General features: G+C 56.7%; 1 protein-coding gene across 1 annotated transcript in view; it reads right to left on the bottom strand.

Moving 5' to 3' along the window:
• LOC142486147 (procollagen C-endopeptidase enhancer 2-like) overlaps nt 1-14,704 on the bottom strand; it is a 55,477-nt gene that overhangs the window by 32,108 nt on the left and 8,665 nt on the right. Inside the window, exons 2-4 of the mRNA XM_075584804.1 lie at nt 8,401-8,509; nt 6,180-6,438; nt 1,721-1,845 (exon numbers count right to left, since the gene is read on the bottom strand). Of these exons, the coding sequence (XP_075440919.1) occupies nt 1,721-1,845; nt 6,180-6,438; nt 8,401-8,509 (493 nt within the window). The remainder of the gene's footprint in view (nt 1-1,720; nt 1,846-6,179; nt 6,439-8,400; nt 8,510-14,704) is intronic.

Here is a 14,704-nt window from a genome sequence, read left to right as displayed (position 1 = left end):
TGCCCCTCTGTGATGGGATAAGAGGGCGTTTCACACACGGGATTCCTATAAGATAATAGGGTCAGCGGTGCCCCCCTGTGATGGGATAAGAGGGCGTCTCACACACACGGGATTCCTATAAGATAATAGGGTCAGCGGTGCCCCCCTGTGATGGGATAAGAGGGCGTCTCACACACAGGATTCCTATAAGGTAATAGGGTCAGCGGTGCCCCTCTGTGATGGGATAAGAGGGCGTTTCACACACAGGATTCCTATAAGGTAATAGGGACAGCGGTGCCTCCCTGTGATGGGATAAGAGGGCGTCTCACACACAGGATTCCTATAAGGTAATAGGGACAGCGGTGCCCCCCTGTGATGGGATAAGAGGGCGTCTCACACACAGGATTCCTATAAGGTAATAGGGTCAGCGGTGCCTCCCTGTGATGGGATAAGAGGGCGTCTCACACACAGGATTCCTATAAGGTAATAGGGACAGCGGTGCCTCCCTGTGATGGGATAAGAGGGCGTCTCACACACAGGATTCCTATAAGGTAATAGGGACAGCGGCGCCTCCCTGTGATGGGATAAGAGGGCGTCTCACACACACGGGATTCCTATAAGATAATAGGGTCAGCGGTGCCCCCCTGTGATGGGATAAGAGGGCGTCTCACACACAGGATTCCTATAAGGTAATAGGGTCAGCGGTGCCCCTCTCTGATGGGATAAGAGGGCGTCTCACACACAGGATTCCTATAAGGTAATAGGGACAGCGGTGCCTCCCTGTGATGGGATAAGAGGGCGTCTCACACACAGGATTCCTATAAGGTAATAGGGACAGCGGTGCCCCCCTGTGATGGGATAAGAGGGCGTCTCACACACAGGATTCCTATAAGGTAATAGGGTCAGCGGTGCCTCCCTGTGATGGGATAAGAGGGCGTCTCACACACAGGATTCCTATAAGGTAATAGGGACAGCGGTGCCTCCCTGTGATGGGATAAGAGGGCGTCTCACACACAGGATTCCTATAAGGTAATAGGGACAGCGGCGCCTCCCTGTGATGGGATAAGAGGGCGTCTCACACACACGGGATTCCTATAAGATAATAGGGTCAGCGGTGCCTCCCTGTGATGGGATAAGAGGGCGTCTCACACACAGGATTCCTATAAGGTAATAGGGACAGCGGCGCCCCCCTGTGATGGGATAAGAGGGTGTCTCACACACACGGGATTCCTATAAGGTAATAGGGACAGCGGCGCCCCCCTGTGATGGGATAAGAGGGCGTCTCACACACAGGATTCCTATAAGGTAATAGGGTCAGCGGTGCCCCTCTGTGATGGGATAAGAGGGCGTCTCACACACAGGATTCCTATAAGGTAATAGGGACAGCGGTGCCCCCCTGTGATGGGATAAGAGGGCGTTTCACACACAGGATTCCTATAAGGGAATAGGGACAGCGGTGCCCCCCTGTGATGGGATAAGAGGGCATCTCACACACAGGGGATTCCTATAAGGTAATAGGGACAGCGGTGCCTCCCTGTGATGGGATAAGAGGGCGTCTCACACACAGGATTCCTATAAGGTAATAGGGACAGCGGCGCCTCCCTGTGATGGGATAAGAGGGCGTCTCACACACAGGATTCCTATAAGGTAATAGGGACAGCGGTGCCTCCCTGTGATGGGATAAGAGGGCGTCTCACACAGGGGATTCCTATAAGGTAATAGGGACAGCGGTGCCTCTCACCTTATCTTTTGGGGCTACAATATGCCAGGAGCAGCTTATTCCACTGGGATAATTATCTTCGGGCCAATTTGGAGTCTTCAGACTTCCCTGAGGTTTTTCAAACTTCCCCCCACAGAACTGATTCTCTAATACACAAGAACATACTCAGTACCATTATACAGCACAGCATGTTCTTTATCAGATATTCATAGCTCCCTTCTGTCTGTGTCACTGTGTCACCCTGCGGGGGGAGGGACAGGCTCATAGCTCCCTTCTGTCTGTGTCACTGTGTCACCCTGCGGGGGGAGGGACAGACTCATAGCTCCCTTCTGTCTGTGTCACTGTGTCACCCTGCGGGGGGAGGGACAGGCTCATAGCTCCCTTCTGTCTGTGTCACTCTGCGGGGGGAGGGACAGGCTCATAGCTCCCTTCTGTATGTGTCACCGTGTCACCCTGCGGGGGGAGGGACAGACTAATAGCTCCCTTCTGTCTGTGTCACTGTGTCACCCTCCGAGGGGAGGGACAGACTCATAGCTCCCTTCTGTCTGTGTCACTGTCACCCTGCGGGGGGAGGGACAGACTCATAGCTCCCTTCTGTCTGTGTCACTGTGTCACCCTGCGGGGGGAGGGACAGACTCATAGCTCCCTTCTGTCTGTGTCACCCTGCGGGGGGAGGGACAGTCTCATAGCTCCCTTCTGTCTGTATCACTGTGTCACCCTGCGGGGGGAGGGACAGACTCATAGCTCCCTTCTGTCTGTGTCACCCTGCGGGGGGAGGGACAGGCTCATAGCTCCCTTCTGTCTGTGTCACTGTGTCACCTTGCGGGGGGAGGGACAGGCTCATAGCTCCCTTCTGTCTGTGTCACTGTGTCACCGTGCGGGGGGAGGGACAGACTCATAGCTCCCTTCTGTTTGTGTCACTGTGTCACTCTGCGGGGGGAGGGACAGTCTCATAGCTCCCTTCTGTCTGTGTCACTGTGTCACCCTGCGGGGGGAGGGACAGACGCATAGCTCCCTTCTGTCTGTGTCACTGTCACCCTGCAGGGGGGAGGGACAGGCTCATAGCTCCCTTCTGTCTGTGTCACTGTGTCACCCTGCGGGGGGAGGGACAGGCTCATAGCTCCTTTCTGTCTGTGTCACCGTGTCACCTGCGGGGGGAGGGACAGGCTCATAGCTCCCTTCTGCCTGTGTCACTGTGTCACCCTGCGGGAGGAGGGACAGACTCATAGCTCCCTTCTGTCTGTGTCACTGTGTCACCCTGCGGGGGGAGGGACAGGCTCATAGCTCCCTTCTGTCTGTGTCACCCTGCGGGGGGAGGGACAGTCTCATAGCTCCCTTCTGTCTGTATCACTGTGTCACCCTGCGGGGGGAGGGACAGACTCATAGCTCCCTTCTGTCTGTGTCACCCTGCGGGGGGAGGGACAGGCTCATAGCTCCCTTCTGTTTGTGTCACTGTGTCACCCTGCGGGGGGAGGGACAGACGCATAGCTCCCTTCTGTCTGTGTCACTGTCACCCTGCAGGGGGGAGGGACAGGCTCATAGCTCCCTTCTGTCTGTGTCACTGTGTCACCCTGCGGGGGAGGGACAGGCTCATAGCTCCCTTCTGTCTGTGTCACTGTGTCACCCTGCGGGGGGAGGGGGAGGCTCATAGCTCCCTTCTGTCTGTGTCACCCTGCGGGGGGAGGGACAGGCTCATAGCTCCCTTCTGTCTGTGTCACTGTGTCACCCTGCGGGGGGAGGGACAGGCTCATAGCTCCTTTCTGTCTGTGTCACTGTGTCACCCTGCGGGAGGAGGGACAGACTCATAGCTCCCTTCTGTCTGTGTCACAGTGTCACCCTGCGGGGGGAGGGACAGACTCATAGCTCCCTTCTGTCTGTGTCACTGTGTCACCCTGCGGGTGGAGGGACAGGCTCATAGCTTCCTTCTGTCTGTGTCACTGTGTCACCCTGCGGGGGGAGGGACAGGCTGTGTCACTGTGTCACCCTGCAGGGGAGGGTCACTGTGTCACCCTGCGGGGGGAGGGACACTGTGTCACCCTGCGGGGGGAGGGACAGACTCATACCTCACTTCTGTCTGTGTCACTGTTTCACCCTGCGGGGGAGGGACAGACTCATAGCTCCCTTCTGTCTGTGTCACTGTGTCACCCTGCGGGGGGAGGGACAGTCTCATAGCTCCCTTCTGTGTGTGTCACTGTGTCACCCTGCGGGGGGAGGGACAGGCTCATAGCTCCCTTCTGTCTGTGTCACTGTCACCCTGCGGGGGAGGGACAGACTCATAGCTCCCTTCTGTCTGTGTCACTGTGTCACCCTGCGGGGGGAGGGACAGGCTCATAGCTCCCTTCTGTCTGTGTCACTGTGTCACCCTGCGGGGGGAGGGACAGACTCATAGCTCCCTTCTGTCTGTGTCACTGTGTCACCCTGCGGGGGGAGGACAGGCTCATAGCTCCCTTCTGTCTGTGTCACTGTGTCACCCTGCGGGGGGAGGGACAGACTCATACCTCCCTTCTGTCTGTGTCACTGTGTCACCCTGCGGGGGGAGGGACAGTCTCATAGCTCCCTTCTGTCTGTGTCACCCTGCGGGGGGAGGGACAGGCTCATAGTTCCCTTCTGTCTGTTTCACTGTGTCACCCTGCGGGGGGAGGGACAGGCTCATAGCTCCCTTCTGTCTGTGTCACTGTATCACCCTGCGGGGGGAGGGACAGGCTCATAGCTCCCTTCTGTCTGTGTCACTGTGTCACTGTGTCACCCTGCGTGGGGGAGGGACAGGCTCATAGCTCCCTTCTGTCTGTGTCACTGTGTCACCCTGCGGGGGGAGGGACAGGCTCATAGCTCCCTTCTGTCTGTGTCACTGTATCACCCTGCGGGGGGAGGGACAGGCTCATAGCTCTCTTCTGTCTGTGTCACTGTGTCACCCTGCGGGGGAGGGACAGACTCATAGCTCCCTTCTGTCTGTGTCACTGTGTCACCCTGCGGGGGGAGGGACAGACTCATAGCTCCCTTCTGTCTGTGTCACTGTGTCACCCTGCGGGGGGAGGGACAGTCTCATAGCTCCCTTCTGTCTGTGTCACTGTGTCACCCTGCGGGGGAGGGACAGACTCATAGCTCCCTTCTGTCTGTGTCACTGTGTCACCCTGCTGGGGGAGGGACAGACTCATAGCTCCCTTCTGTCTGTGTCACTGTGTCACCCTGCGGGGGGAGGGACAGACTCATAGCTCCCTTCTGTCTGTGTCACTGTGTCACCCTGCGGGGGGAGGGACAGGCTCATAGCTCCCTTCTGTCTGTGTCACTGTGTCACCCTGCGGGGGGAGGGACAGTCTCATAGCTCCCTTCTGTCTGTGTCACTGTGTCACCCTGCGGGGGGAGGGACAGACTCATAGCTCCCTTCTGTCTGTGTCACTGTGTCACCCTGCGGGGGGAGGGACAGGCTCATAGCTCCCTTCTGTCTGTGTCACTGTATCACCCTGCGGGGGGAGGGACAGGCTCATAGCTCTCTTCTGTCTGTGTCACTGTGTCACCCTGCGGGGGAGGGACAGACTCATAGCTCCCTTCTGTCTGTGTCACTGTGTCACCCTGCGGGGGGAGGGACAGACTCATAGCTCCCTTCTGTCTGTGTCACTGTGTCACCCTGCGGGGGGAGGGACAGTCTCATAGCTCCCTTCTGTCTGTGTCACTGTGTCACCCTGCGGGGAGGGACAGACTCATAGCTCCCTTCTGTCTGTGTCACTGTGTCACCCTGCGGGGGGAGGGACAGACTCATAGCTCCCTTCTGTCTGTGTCACTGTGTCACCCTGCGGGGGGAGGGACAGGCTCATAGCTCCCTTCTGTCTGTGTCACTGTGTCACCCTGCGGGGGGAGGGACAGGCTCATAGCTCCCTTCTGTCTGTGTCACTGTGTCACCCTGCGGGGGAGGGACAGTCTCATAGCTCCCTTCTGTCTGTGTCACTGTGTCACCCTGCGGGGAGGGACAGACGCATAGCTCCCTTCTGTCTGTGTCACTGTGTCACCCTGCGGGGGGAGCGACAGACTCATAGCTCCCTTCTGTCTGTGTCACTGTGTCACCCTGCGGGGGGAGGGACAGTCTCATAGCTCCCTTCTGTCTGTGTCACCCTGCGGGGGAGGGACAGGCTCATAGCTCCCTTCTGTCTGTGTCACTGTGTCACCCTGCGGGGGGAGGGGACAGACTCATAGCTCCCTTCTGTCTGTGTCACTGTGTCACCCTGCGGGGGGAGGGACAGACTCATAGCTCCCTTCTGTCTGTGTCCACTGTGTCACCCTGCGGGGGGAGGGACAGACTCATAGCTCCCTTCTGTCTGTGTCACCGTGTCACCCTGCGGGGGAGGGGCAGTGTTTCACCTGCGGGGGGAGGGGCAGTGTGTCACCCTGCGGGGGGAGGGGCAGTGTGTCACCCTGTGGGGGGAGGGGCAGTGTGTCACCCTGTGGGGGGAGGGGCAGTGTGTCACCCTGCGGGGCGAAGTTTCACCGTTGGCGTGAGGGGAGCCGGCGCTGTACCACGTCAGAAAGCCACGCCCCCCCGTGCTCTCGTCCGTGACCATCTCCAGCATCATATGGGGACCTGTGGACATTAGTGCCCCGGGTCTGAATGTCCCGCACACGCGTGCTAGCTGCTGCGTGCTCCGGCTGTGCCCATTATACACGCTTAGGTAATCAAAGCGGCAGCTCGGGTCCGACTCCATGTCAAGGACACGGAATGACAACATTACCACGTGTCCCTCAGGGACCTGCGGAGAGAAGACGCGCGGTGTCAGGGGCCGTCTCCTGCAGGGTCTCTCCCTCCCCATCTCTCTCTACCCCCTCTCCCTCCCTGTCTCTCTCCACCCCCTCTCTCACCTCCGTCTCTCTCTCCACCCCCTCTCCCTCCCCCGTCTCTCTCTCCACCCCTCTCCCTCCCCGTCTCTCTCTCCACCCCCTCTCCCTCCCCCGTCTCTCTCTCCACCCCTCTCCCTCCCCCGTCTCTCTCTCCACCCCTCTCCCTCCCCGTCTCTCTCTCCACCCCTCTCCCTCCCGTCTCTCTCTCTCCATCCCCTCTCCCTCCCGTCTCTCTCTCCACCCCTCTCCCTCCCCGTCTCTCTCTCCACCCCCTCTCCCTCCCCATCTCTCTCTCCACCCCCTCTCCTCCCCCGTCTCTCTCTCCACCCCTCTCCCTCCCCATCTCTCTCTCCACCCCCTCTCCCTCCCCGTCTCTCTCTCCATCCCCTCTCCTCCCCGTCTCTCTCTCCGACCCCTGTCCATCACCCGTCTCTCTCTCCACCCCCTGTCCATCACCCGTCTCTCTCTCCACCCCCTGTCCATCACCCGTCTCTCTCTCCACCCCTCTCCCTCCCCGTCTCTCTCTCCACCCCCTGTCCATCACCCGTCTCCCTCCCCGTCTCTCTCTCCACCCCCTCTCCCTCCCCTTCTCTCTCTCCACCCCGTCCATCACCCGTCTCCCTCCCTCCCGTCTCTCTCTCTCCCTCCCTGTTTCTCTCTCTCCACCCTCTGTCTCTATCTCCCCCCCTCTCTCTCCCTCCCCGTCTCTCTCTCCACCCCCTCGCCCTCCCCGTCTCTCTCTCCACCCCGTCCATCACCCATCTCCCTCCCTCCCTGTCTCTCTCTCTCCACCCTCTGTCTCTATCTCCCCCTCTCTCTCCCTCCCCGTCTCTCTCTCCACCCTGTCCATCAACCATCTCCCTCCTTGTCTCTCTCTCTCCACCCTCTGTCTCTATCTCCTCCTCTCTCTCCTCCCCGTCTCTCTCTCCACCCCCTGTCCATCACCCGTCTCTCTCTCCACCCCCTGTCCATCACCCCTCTCCCTCCCCGTCTCTCTCTCCACCCCCTGTCCATCACCCGTCTCCCTCCCCGTCTCTCTCTCAACCCTTCTCCCTCCCCTTCTCTCTCTCCACCCCGTCCATCACCGTCTCCCTCCCTCCCCGTCTCTCTCTCTCTCCCTCCCTGTTTCTCTCTCTCCACCCTCTGTCTCTATCTCCCCCCTCTCTCTCCCTCCCCGTCTCTCTCTCCACCCCCTCTCCCTCCCCGTCTCTCTCTCCACCCCGTCCATCACCCATCTCCCTCCCTCCCTGTCTCTCTCTCTCCACCCTCTGTCTCTATCTCCCCCTCTCTGTCCCTCCCCGTCTCTCTCTCTCCCTCCCTGTTTCTCTCTCTCCACCCTCTGTCTCTCTCTCCCTCACCTGTCTCTCTCCCCCCTCTGTCTCTCTCCCCCCTCTGTCTCTATCTCTCCAACCCCCGTTTCTCTCTCTCCCTCCTCGTTTCTCTCTCTAGACCCTCTGTCTCTATCTCCCCCCTCTCTCTCCCTCCCCGTCTCTCTCTCTCTCTCCCTCCCTGTTTCTCTCTCTCCACCCTCTGTCTCTATCTCCCCCCGTCTCTTTCTCTACCCCCTCTGTCTCTCTCCCTCTTCTCTCTCCCTCCCCCCTCTCTCCCCCTCTGTCTGTATCTCCCTCCTCTCCCACCCTCCCCCGTCTCTCTCTCCCCCTGTCTCTATCTCCCCCCCTCTCTCTCCCTCCCCTCTCTCTCCCTCCACCCCGCTCCCCCTCTATCTCCATCCACTCTCTCACTCAACCCCTCTCCCTCTGCTCCCCTGTTCTCTGTCTCTATCTCCCCCCCCCTCTAACATTCTTTCCCCCCCCCACCCATCTCCCCCCCCACCCACTTTTAGATATATATATACAGTATATATAATATGTTACCGTGATGTTCCAGACGCACTTCTTGTTGTGCGGGTAATAATTGGGGAACCCCTCACTCGCGATGTACCCAGAATCCCCGGTAATGTCCCCTCCGCACAGAAACACCGGCCTGACAATAATACAAAGGGTTAAACACGAGGAGACATAGAGAGAGAGAGAAGAGAGAGAGAAGAGAGAGAAAAGAGAGAGAGTAAAAGAGAGGAGGAGAGTGAGAAGAGAGAGAGACGAGAGAGAAAAGACAAGAAGAGAGACAGAGAAAAAGAAGAGAGAGAAGGGAGGAGAGGAGAGAGAGGGAAGGAGGATGGAGGGAGAGGGGAGATAGAGAGGGAGTGGTAGGGATGGGGGGAGAGAGAGGGAGGGATAGTGAGCAGGAGAGGGGAGAAAAAGGGAGGAGGGAGGGAGAGGGGAGATAGAGAGGGGAGAGGGAGGGGTGGGAATGGGGAGATAGAGGGAGAGAGAAGAGAGGAGGGAGGGAGGGAAAGGGGAGATAGAGAGGGAGTGGTTGTAATGGGGGAGAGAGAGGGGAGGAGAGATAGAGAAAGAAGGAGGGAGAAAGATAGTGCAGGAAAGAGAGAGTGGGGGGGGGAGAGATAGTTGGGGGAGAGAGATAGTTGGGGGAGAGAGATAGTGCGGAAAAGAGACAAAGGAGAGCGAGGGGGAAAGGGGGAGAGAGATAATGAGGTGAAGAGAGAGACAGAGGGAGAAAGAGAACGTGAGAGCAAGTTGGAGAAGGAGAGAGAGAGGGTTACAGATAGAGTGGGAGAGAAAGGGAAAGGAGGAGGAGGAGGGAGAGAGTGAAGGGGGAGAGATAGTATCAGTAAGGAGGGGGAAAGTGTGAGCGAGGGGTGCAAGAGATAGGAGGAGAGATATAGTGTGAGTGAGGGGGGGAGACAGATAGCGTGTGAGTAAGTGGGGGGAGATAGGGGGGAGAGAGATAGAATGTGAGTGAGGGGAGAGAAGGTGTGAGTGAGGGGTGGAGAGAGAAAGAGGGGGATAGAGTGTGAGAGAGGGGAAAGAAGGTGTGAGTGAGGGGTGGAGAGAGAAAGAGGGAGATAGAGTGTGAGAGAGGGGAGAGAAGGTGTGAGTGAGGGGTGGAGAGAGAAAGAGGGGGATAGAATGTGAGTGAGGGGAGAGAAGGTGTGAGTGAGGGGTGGAGAGAGAAAGAGGGGGATAGAGTTGTGAGAGAGGGGAGAGAAGGTGTGAGTGAGGGATGGAGAGAGAAAGAGGGGGATAGAGTGTGAGAGAGGGGAGAGAAGGTGTGAGTGAGGGGTGGAGAGAGAAAGAGGGGAATAGAATGTGAGTGAGGGGAGAAAAGGTGTGAGTGAGGGGTGGAGAGAGAAGAGGGGAAATGCATTATAATTGTCTGTGTGCGTCCCGCTAAGCATGAGAGAACCACATCATTACCGGGAGTTACATTGTATCAGTTCTGTATCGTGTGTGCGCATTGCAATAGTGTTTCACTGCCAACCGCAACAAAGAAAAAAGGTTTATAAAAACTAGCAGCCTTTTGCATAGCGCATAAGCAGAGGCAACTTTGGCTGGGAACGTCCTAGAGCGCTGAGTTTTTGAGGTGAGTGCTGCTGCGGTAAAACCATTAAAAAGGTTATCACACAATTTTTTATAAAGCCTTATAAAAATTGATGAATTAAAGTTACCCCATTTTAACTGTTTTAACATTATAGACATAAGGGGATTTTTCATTCAGGCCAGAACAGGAGGTAACACTTAAAGTGTGAGTACTAGGCTTTAAAATGAATGGCAGGAAACCCCAGTGAGTAAGCAATGCATAATTAGACTCAGGTTTCTAAATCCACCCTGCTGATTCAGTCCCCCTGTGTCTAGTAGTTCAAAGAAACTGACACTGTCAAGTGTTGAGTGGGGAGGGAGAGAGGTAAATAGTTTTCCCTGACATATGACCAGGTGTCAGGGGAAAAGGCAGACAACATGTCACCAGGGAGGTGGGCTTGGCTAGGTATGCTAATCAGCTTAAGGGCGAAGTTCGCACATGCTCGCAGCATACCTTGAAGCCTCTGCCAGGCTCCCTGAAGTATGGGCGAACCTTGTCAATAGGTGGGATGTTTTGTTCCCACGCCGCGATTGGTTGCGCGGTGTAAAGATAGGACTTGTGAGGTTTTAAAGTCCGTGCAGCCAATCAGGGGGTAGATTCAACATGCTGTAAAAAGATTCACCTGAGATTTAATCTAAGATCTTTCCTGTAACCAGAGTTAACATCGTAACTAAATAAGTGTATTTTCGTATTATTTTATAAATTAAGCTGTGTATGTTCATTGTGTGAATAAATTACAATTTATTTTATCTCACGTTTTGCTCAATCAAAGGATCCGGGTATTTTTGTGTTAAAAGCATTGGTCTCCCGTGACAACCCCCTACTACTAACCCCCACTACTAAACCCCCACTACTAAACCCCCCACTAATAACCCCACACTAATAACCCCCAACTAATACTAACCCAACCCACTATCCCTAACCCCTACTACTAACCCCCACACTAATAACCCCCCACTAATAATCCCCCACTACTAACCCCTCACTAATACCCCCCCTCACTAATAACCCCCCACGAGCCCTGAAGGTATATATTCCCAGTGGAGCGTTTGCAGGGTTAGGATATTAAGGTCTTATACTAGGAGGCGGGAGGCGTTTCAGGGCTGAGCGCTCTCTCTGAATTTATGAATTGGCGTCTGTGATGTAGAAGGAATTAAACAGGTTTGAAGAGTATAAATATATGTATATATGCTCCCTGTGTATACACCACAGCCCGAATAAAGAGCCTTTGTGTATACACAGCAAGCATATAAACATCTCTGCGTATTACAGCGAGGGAGAGAGGGAGAGACACACACACAGGGAGACACATACACACCCAGAGATACACACACACATACACACACACAGACACACGCACACACAGGGAGACACATACACCCAGAGTTACACACACACACAGCGAGCATATAAACATCTCTGCGTATTACAGAGAGGGAGAGAGGGAGACACACACAGGGAGACACATACACACCCAGAGATACACACACACATACACACATACAGACATACGCACACACACAGGGAGACACATACACACACACACACACAGGGAGACACACACAACCAGAGTTACACACACATACACACACACAGAGACATACACACACACACACACACACACACACACACACACACACACACACACACACACACACACACACACACACACACACACACACACACACACACACACACAGAGACACACACACACACACACACACACACACACACACACACACCCAGAGATATACACACACACACACACACACACACACAGACATACACACACATGGAGACACATACACACACACAGACATACACGCACACACACACAGGGAGACACACACACACACCGAGAGATACACACACATACACACACACAGACATACACACACAAACACACAGGGAGACACACACACCCAGAGATATACACACATACACAGACACACAGACATACACACACAGGGAGACACATACACACACACAGTCATACACGCACACACACACACACACAGGGAGACACACACACCGAGAGATACACACACATACACACACACAGACATACACGCACACACACACAGACAGGGAGACACATACACACACAGGTAGACACACACACCCAGAGATACACACACATACACACACACAGACATACACGCACACACACACACACACACACACACACACACACACACACACACACACACACACACACACACACACACACACACACACACACAGGGAGACACATACACACACAGATAGACACACACACCCAGAGATACACACACATACACACACACGAACATACACGCACACACACACACACACACACACAGGGAGACACATACACACACAGGTAGACACACACACCCAGAGATACACACACAGACATACACACACACACACACACACACACACACACACACACACACACACACACACACACACACACACAGATACACACACACGGATACACACACACACACACACAGGGAGACACACACACACCCAGAGATACACACACAGACATACAGTACACGCACACACCCAGAGATACACACACATACACACAGACAGACATACACGCACACACACACACACACACACAGGGAAACACACTCACACGGAGACACACACAGATACACGCACACACACACACAGATACACACACACACACAGGGAGATACACACACACACACACAAACACATACAGAGCTACAGATACACACACACACACGGAGATGAGATACAGGGATGGGGGGGAGGGGGAGAGAGGGGGACGGGGGGGGGGGGACGGGGGAGGGGTAGAGAGGTTGGAGGGCCAGGGGGCACGGGGGGGAGAGGGGGCATGGTGGGGAGAGGGGGCGCGGGAGGAGAGGGGGTGCGGGGGAAAGAGGGGAGAGAGGGGGGCGGGGGAAAGATGGGAGAGAGAGGGGCGGGGGGGAGAGGGGGCTCGGGGGAAAGAGGGGAGAGAGGGGAGCGGGGGAGAGAGGGGGCGGGAGAGAGGGGAGAGAGGGGGCGGGGGAGAGAGGGGGGCGGGGGAGAGAGGGAGGCGGGGGGAGAGGGGGCGCGGGGGAAAGAGATGGGAGAGAGGGAGGTGGGGGGGGGGGGAAAGAGGGGAGAGAGGGGGAGGGGGAGAGAGGGGGACGGGGGGGGGACGGGGGAGGGGTAGAGAGGTTGGAGGGCCAGGGGGCACGGGGGGGAGAGGGGGCATGGTGGGGAGAGGGGGCGCGGGAGGAGAGGGGTGCGGGGGAAAGAGGGGAGAAGAGGGGGACGGGGGAAAGATGGGAGAGAGGGGGCTCGGGGGAAAGAGGGGAGAGAGGGGAGCGGGGGAGAGAGGGGAGAGAGGGGGCGGGGGAGAGAGGGAGGCGGGGGAGAGAGGGGGGCGGGGGAGAGAGGGAGGCGGGGGGAGAGGGGGCGCGGAGGAAAGAGGGGGGAGAGAGGGAGGCGGGGGGGGCAAAGAGGGGAGAGATGGGGCGGGGGAGAGAGGGGGGCAGGGGAGAGAGGGGGGCAGGGGAGAGGGGGGGGGCGGGGAAGCTTCAGTTCATTTCAGTTCTCTGAATTCCTCACATACTATGGTATTACTGCAACCGATAATTATACAGCCTGTGTGTTTAGTGAGGGGGGGAGAGGATAGGGGGAGAAAGAAAGTGTAAGGGGAGAGAGAGGGGCAAGAGAGAGGGGGGAGAGGGAGGCGAGAGTGAGAGAGAGAGGGGGATAGAGGGGGATAGAGTGGGAGGGGAGAGAGAGAGGTGGGGAGAGGTAGGGGAGTGCAAGAGAGAGAGGAGGAGAGAGATGGGGGAGAGGGAGGGGAGAGCAAGAGCGAGATGGGGAGAGACAGGGGAGAGGGGCGGAGAGAGGAGGAGAGAGAGGGGCAAGAGAGAGGAGGAGAGGGGCAAGAGAGAGGGGAGTGCAGACAGGAGGAGAGAGAGTGGGTAGAGAGGGAGGGGGTAGAGAGAGAGGGAGGAGAAGGAAAGGGGAGGGAGGGAGAGGAGAGAGGGGAGAGAGAGGGGAGGGGAGAGAAAGGGGAGAGAGAGGGGTGAGAGGAAGGGGGAAGAGGGAGGGCAGAGTGGGAGAGACAAGGAGAGAGAGAGTGGGGAAAGAGGGAGGGGAGAGAGTGGGGAAAGAGGGAGGGGAGAGAGTGGGGAAAGAGGGAGGGGAGAGAGAGAGAGGGAGGGGAGAGAGAGAGAGGGAGGGGAGAGCAAGAGAGAGATGGGGAGAGGGAGAGGAGGAGGGAGAGGGGGAGAGGAGGAGGGAGAGGGGCAGTGAGAGAAGAGGAGAGAGTGGAGGGGGGAACGAGGAAAGGGAGAGTGATGTGTGTGTGTGTGAGAGAGAGAGGGGGAGAGGAGAGGTAGGGGAGAAAAATAAAGGGGAGGGTGAGAGTGATGTGAGAGAGAGGGAGAGAGATGGGGGAAAGGGAAGCAGACAGAGAGAAGGGGAGCAAGAGAGGGAAAGGGGGCAGATTAAAATACATCTATCTACCTACCTGTCTCTGCCTGTCTGTCTGTCTCTGTCTGTCTGCCTGTCTCTCTGCCTGTCTGTCTCTGTCTGTCTCTCTGCCTGTCTCTGTCTGCCTGCCTGCCTGTCTGTCTCTGTCTGCCTGTCTGTCTCTGTCTGCCTGTCTGTCTCTCTGTCTGCCTGTCTGTCTCTGTCTGCCTGTCTGTCTCTGTGTCTGTCTGTCTCTGTCTCTGTCTGCCTGTCTGTCTCTGTCTGCCTGTCTGTCTCTGTGTC

Source organism: Ascaphus truei, unplaced genomic scaffold (assembly GCF_040206685.1).
Source record: "Ascaphus truei isolate aAscTru1 unplaced genomic scaffold, aAscTru1.hap1 HAP1_SCAFFOLD_752, whole genome shotgun sequence".
NCBI lineage: Eukaryota > Metazoa > Chordata > Amphibia > Anura > Ascaphidae > Ascaphus > Ascaphus truei.
The sequence above is the reverse complement of the archived record's forward strand: the minus strand, read 5'-3'. Positions and strand labels throughout refer to the sequence as shown.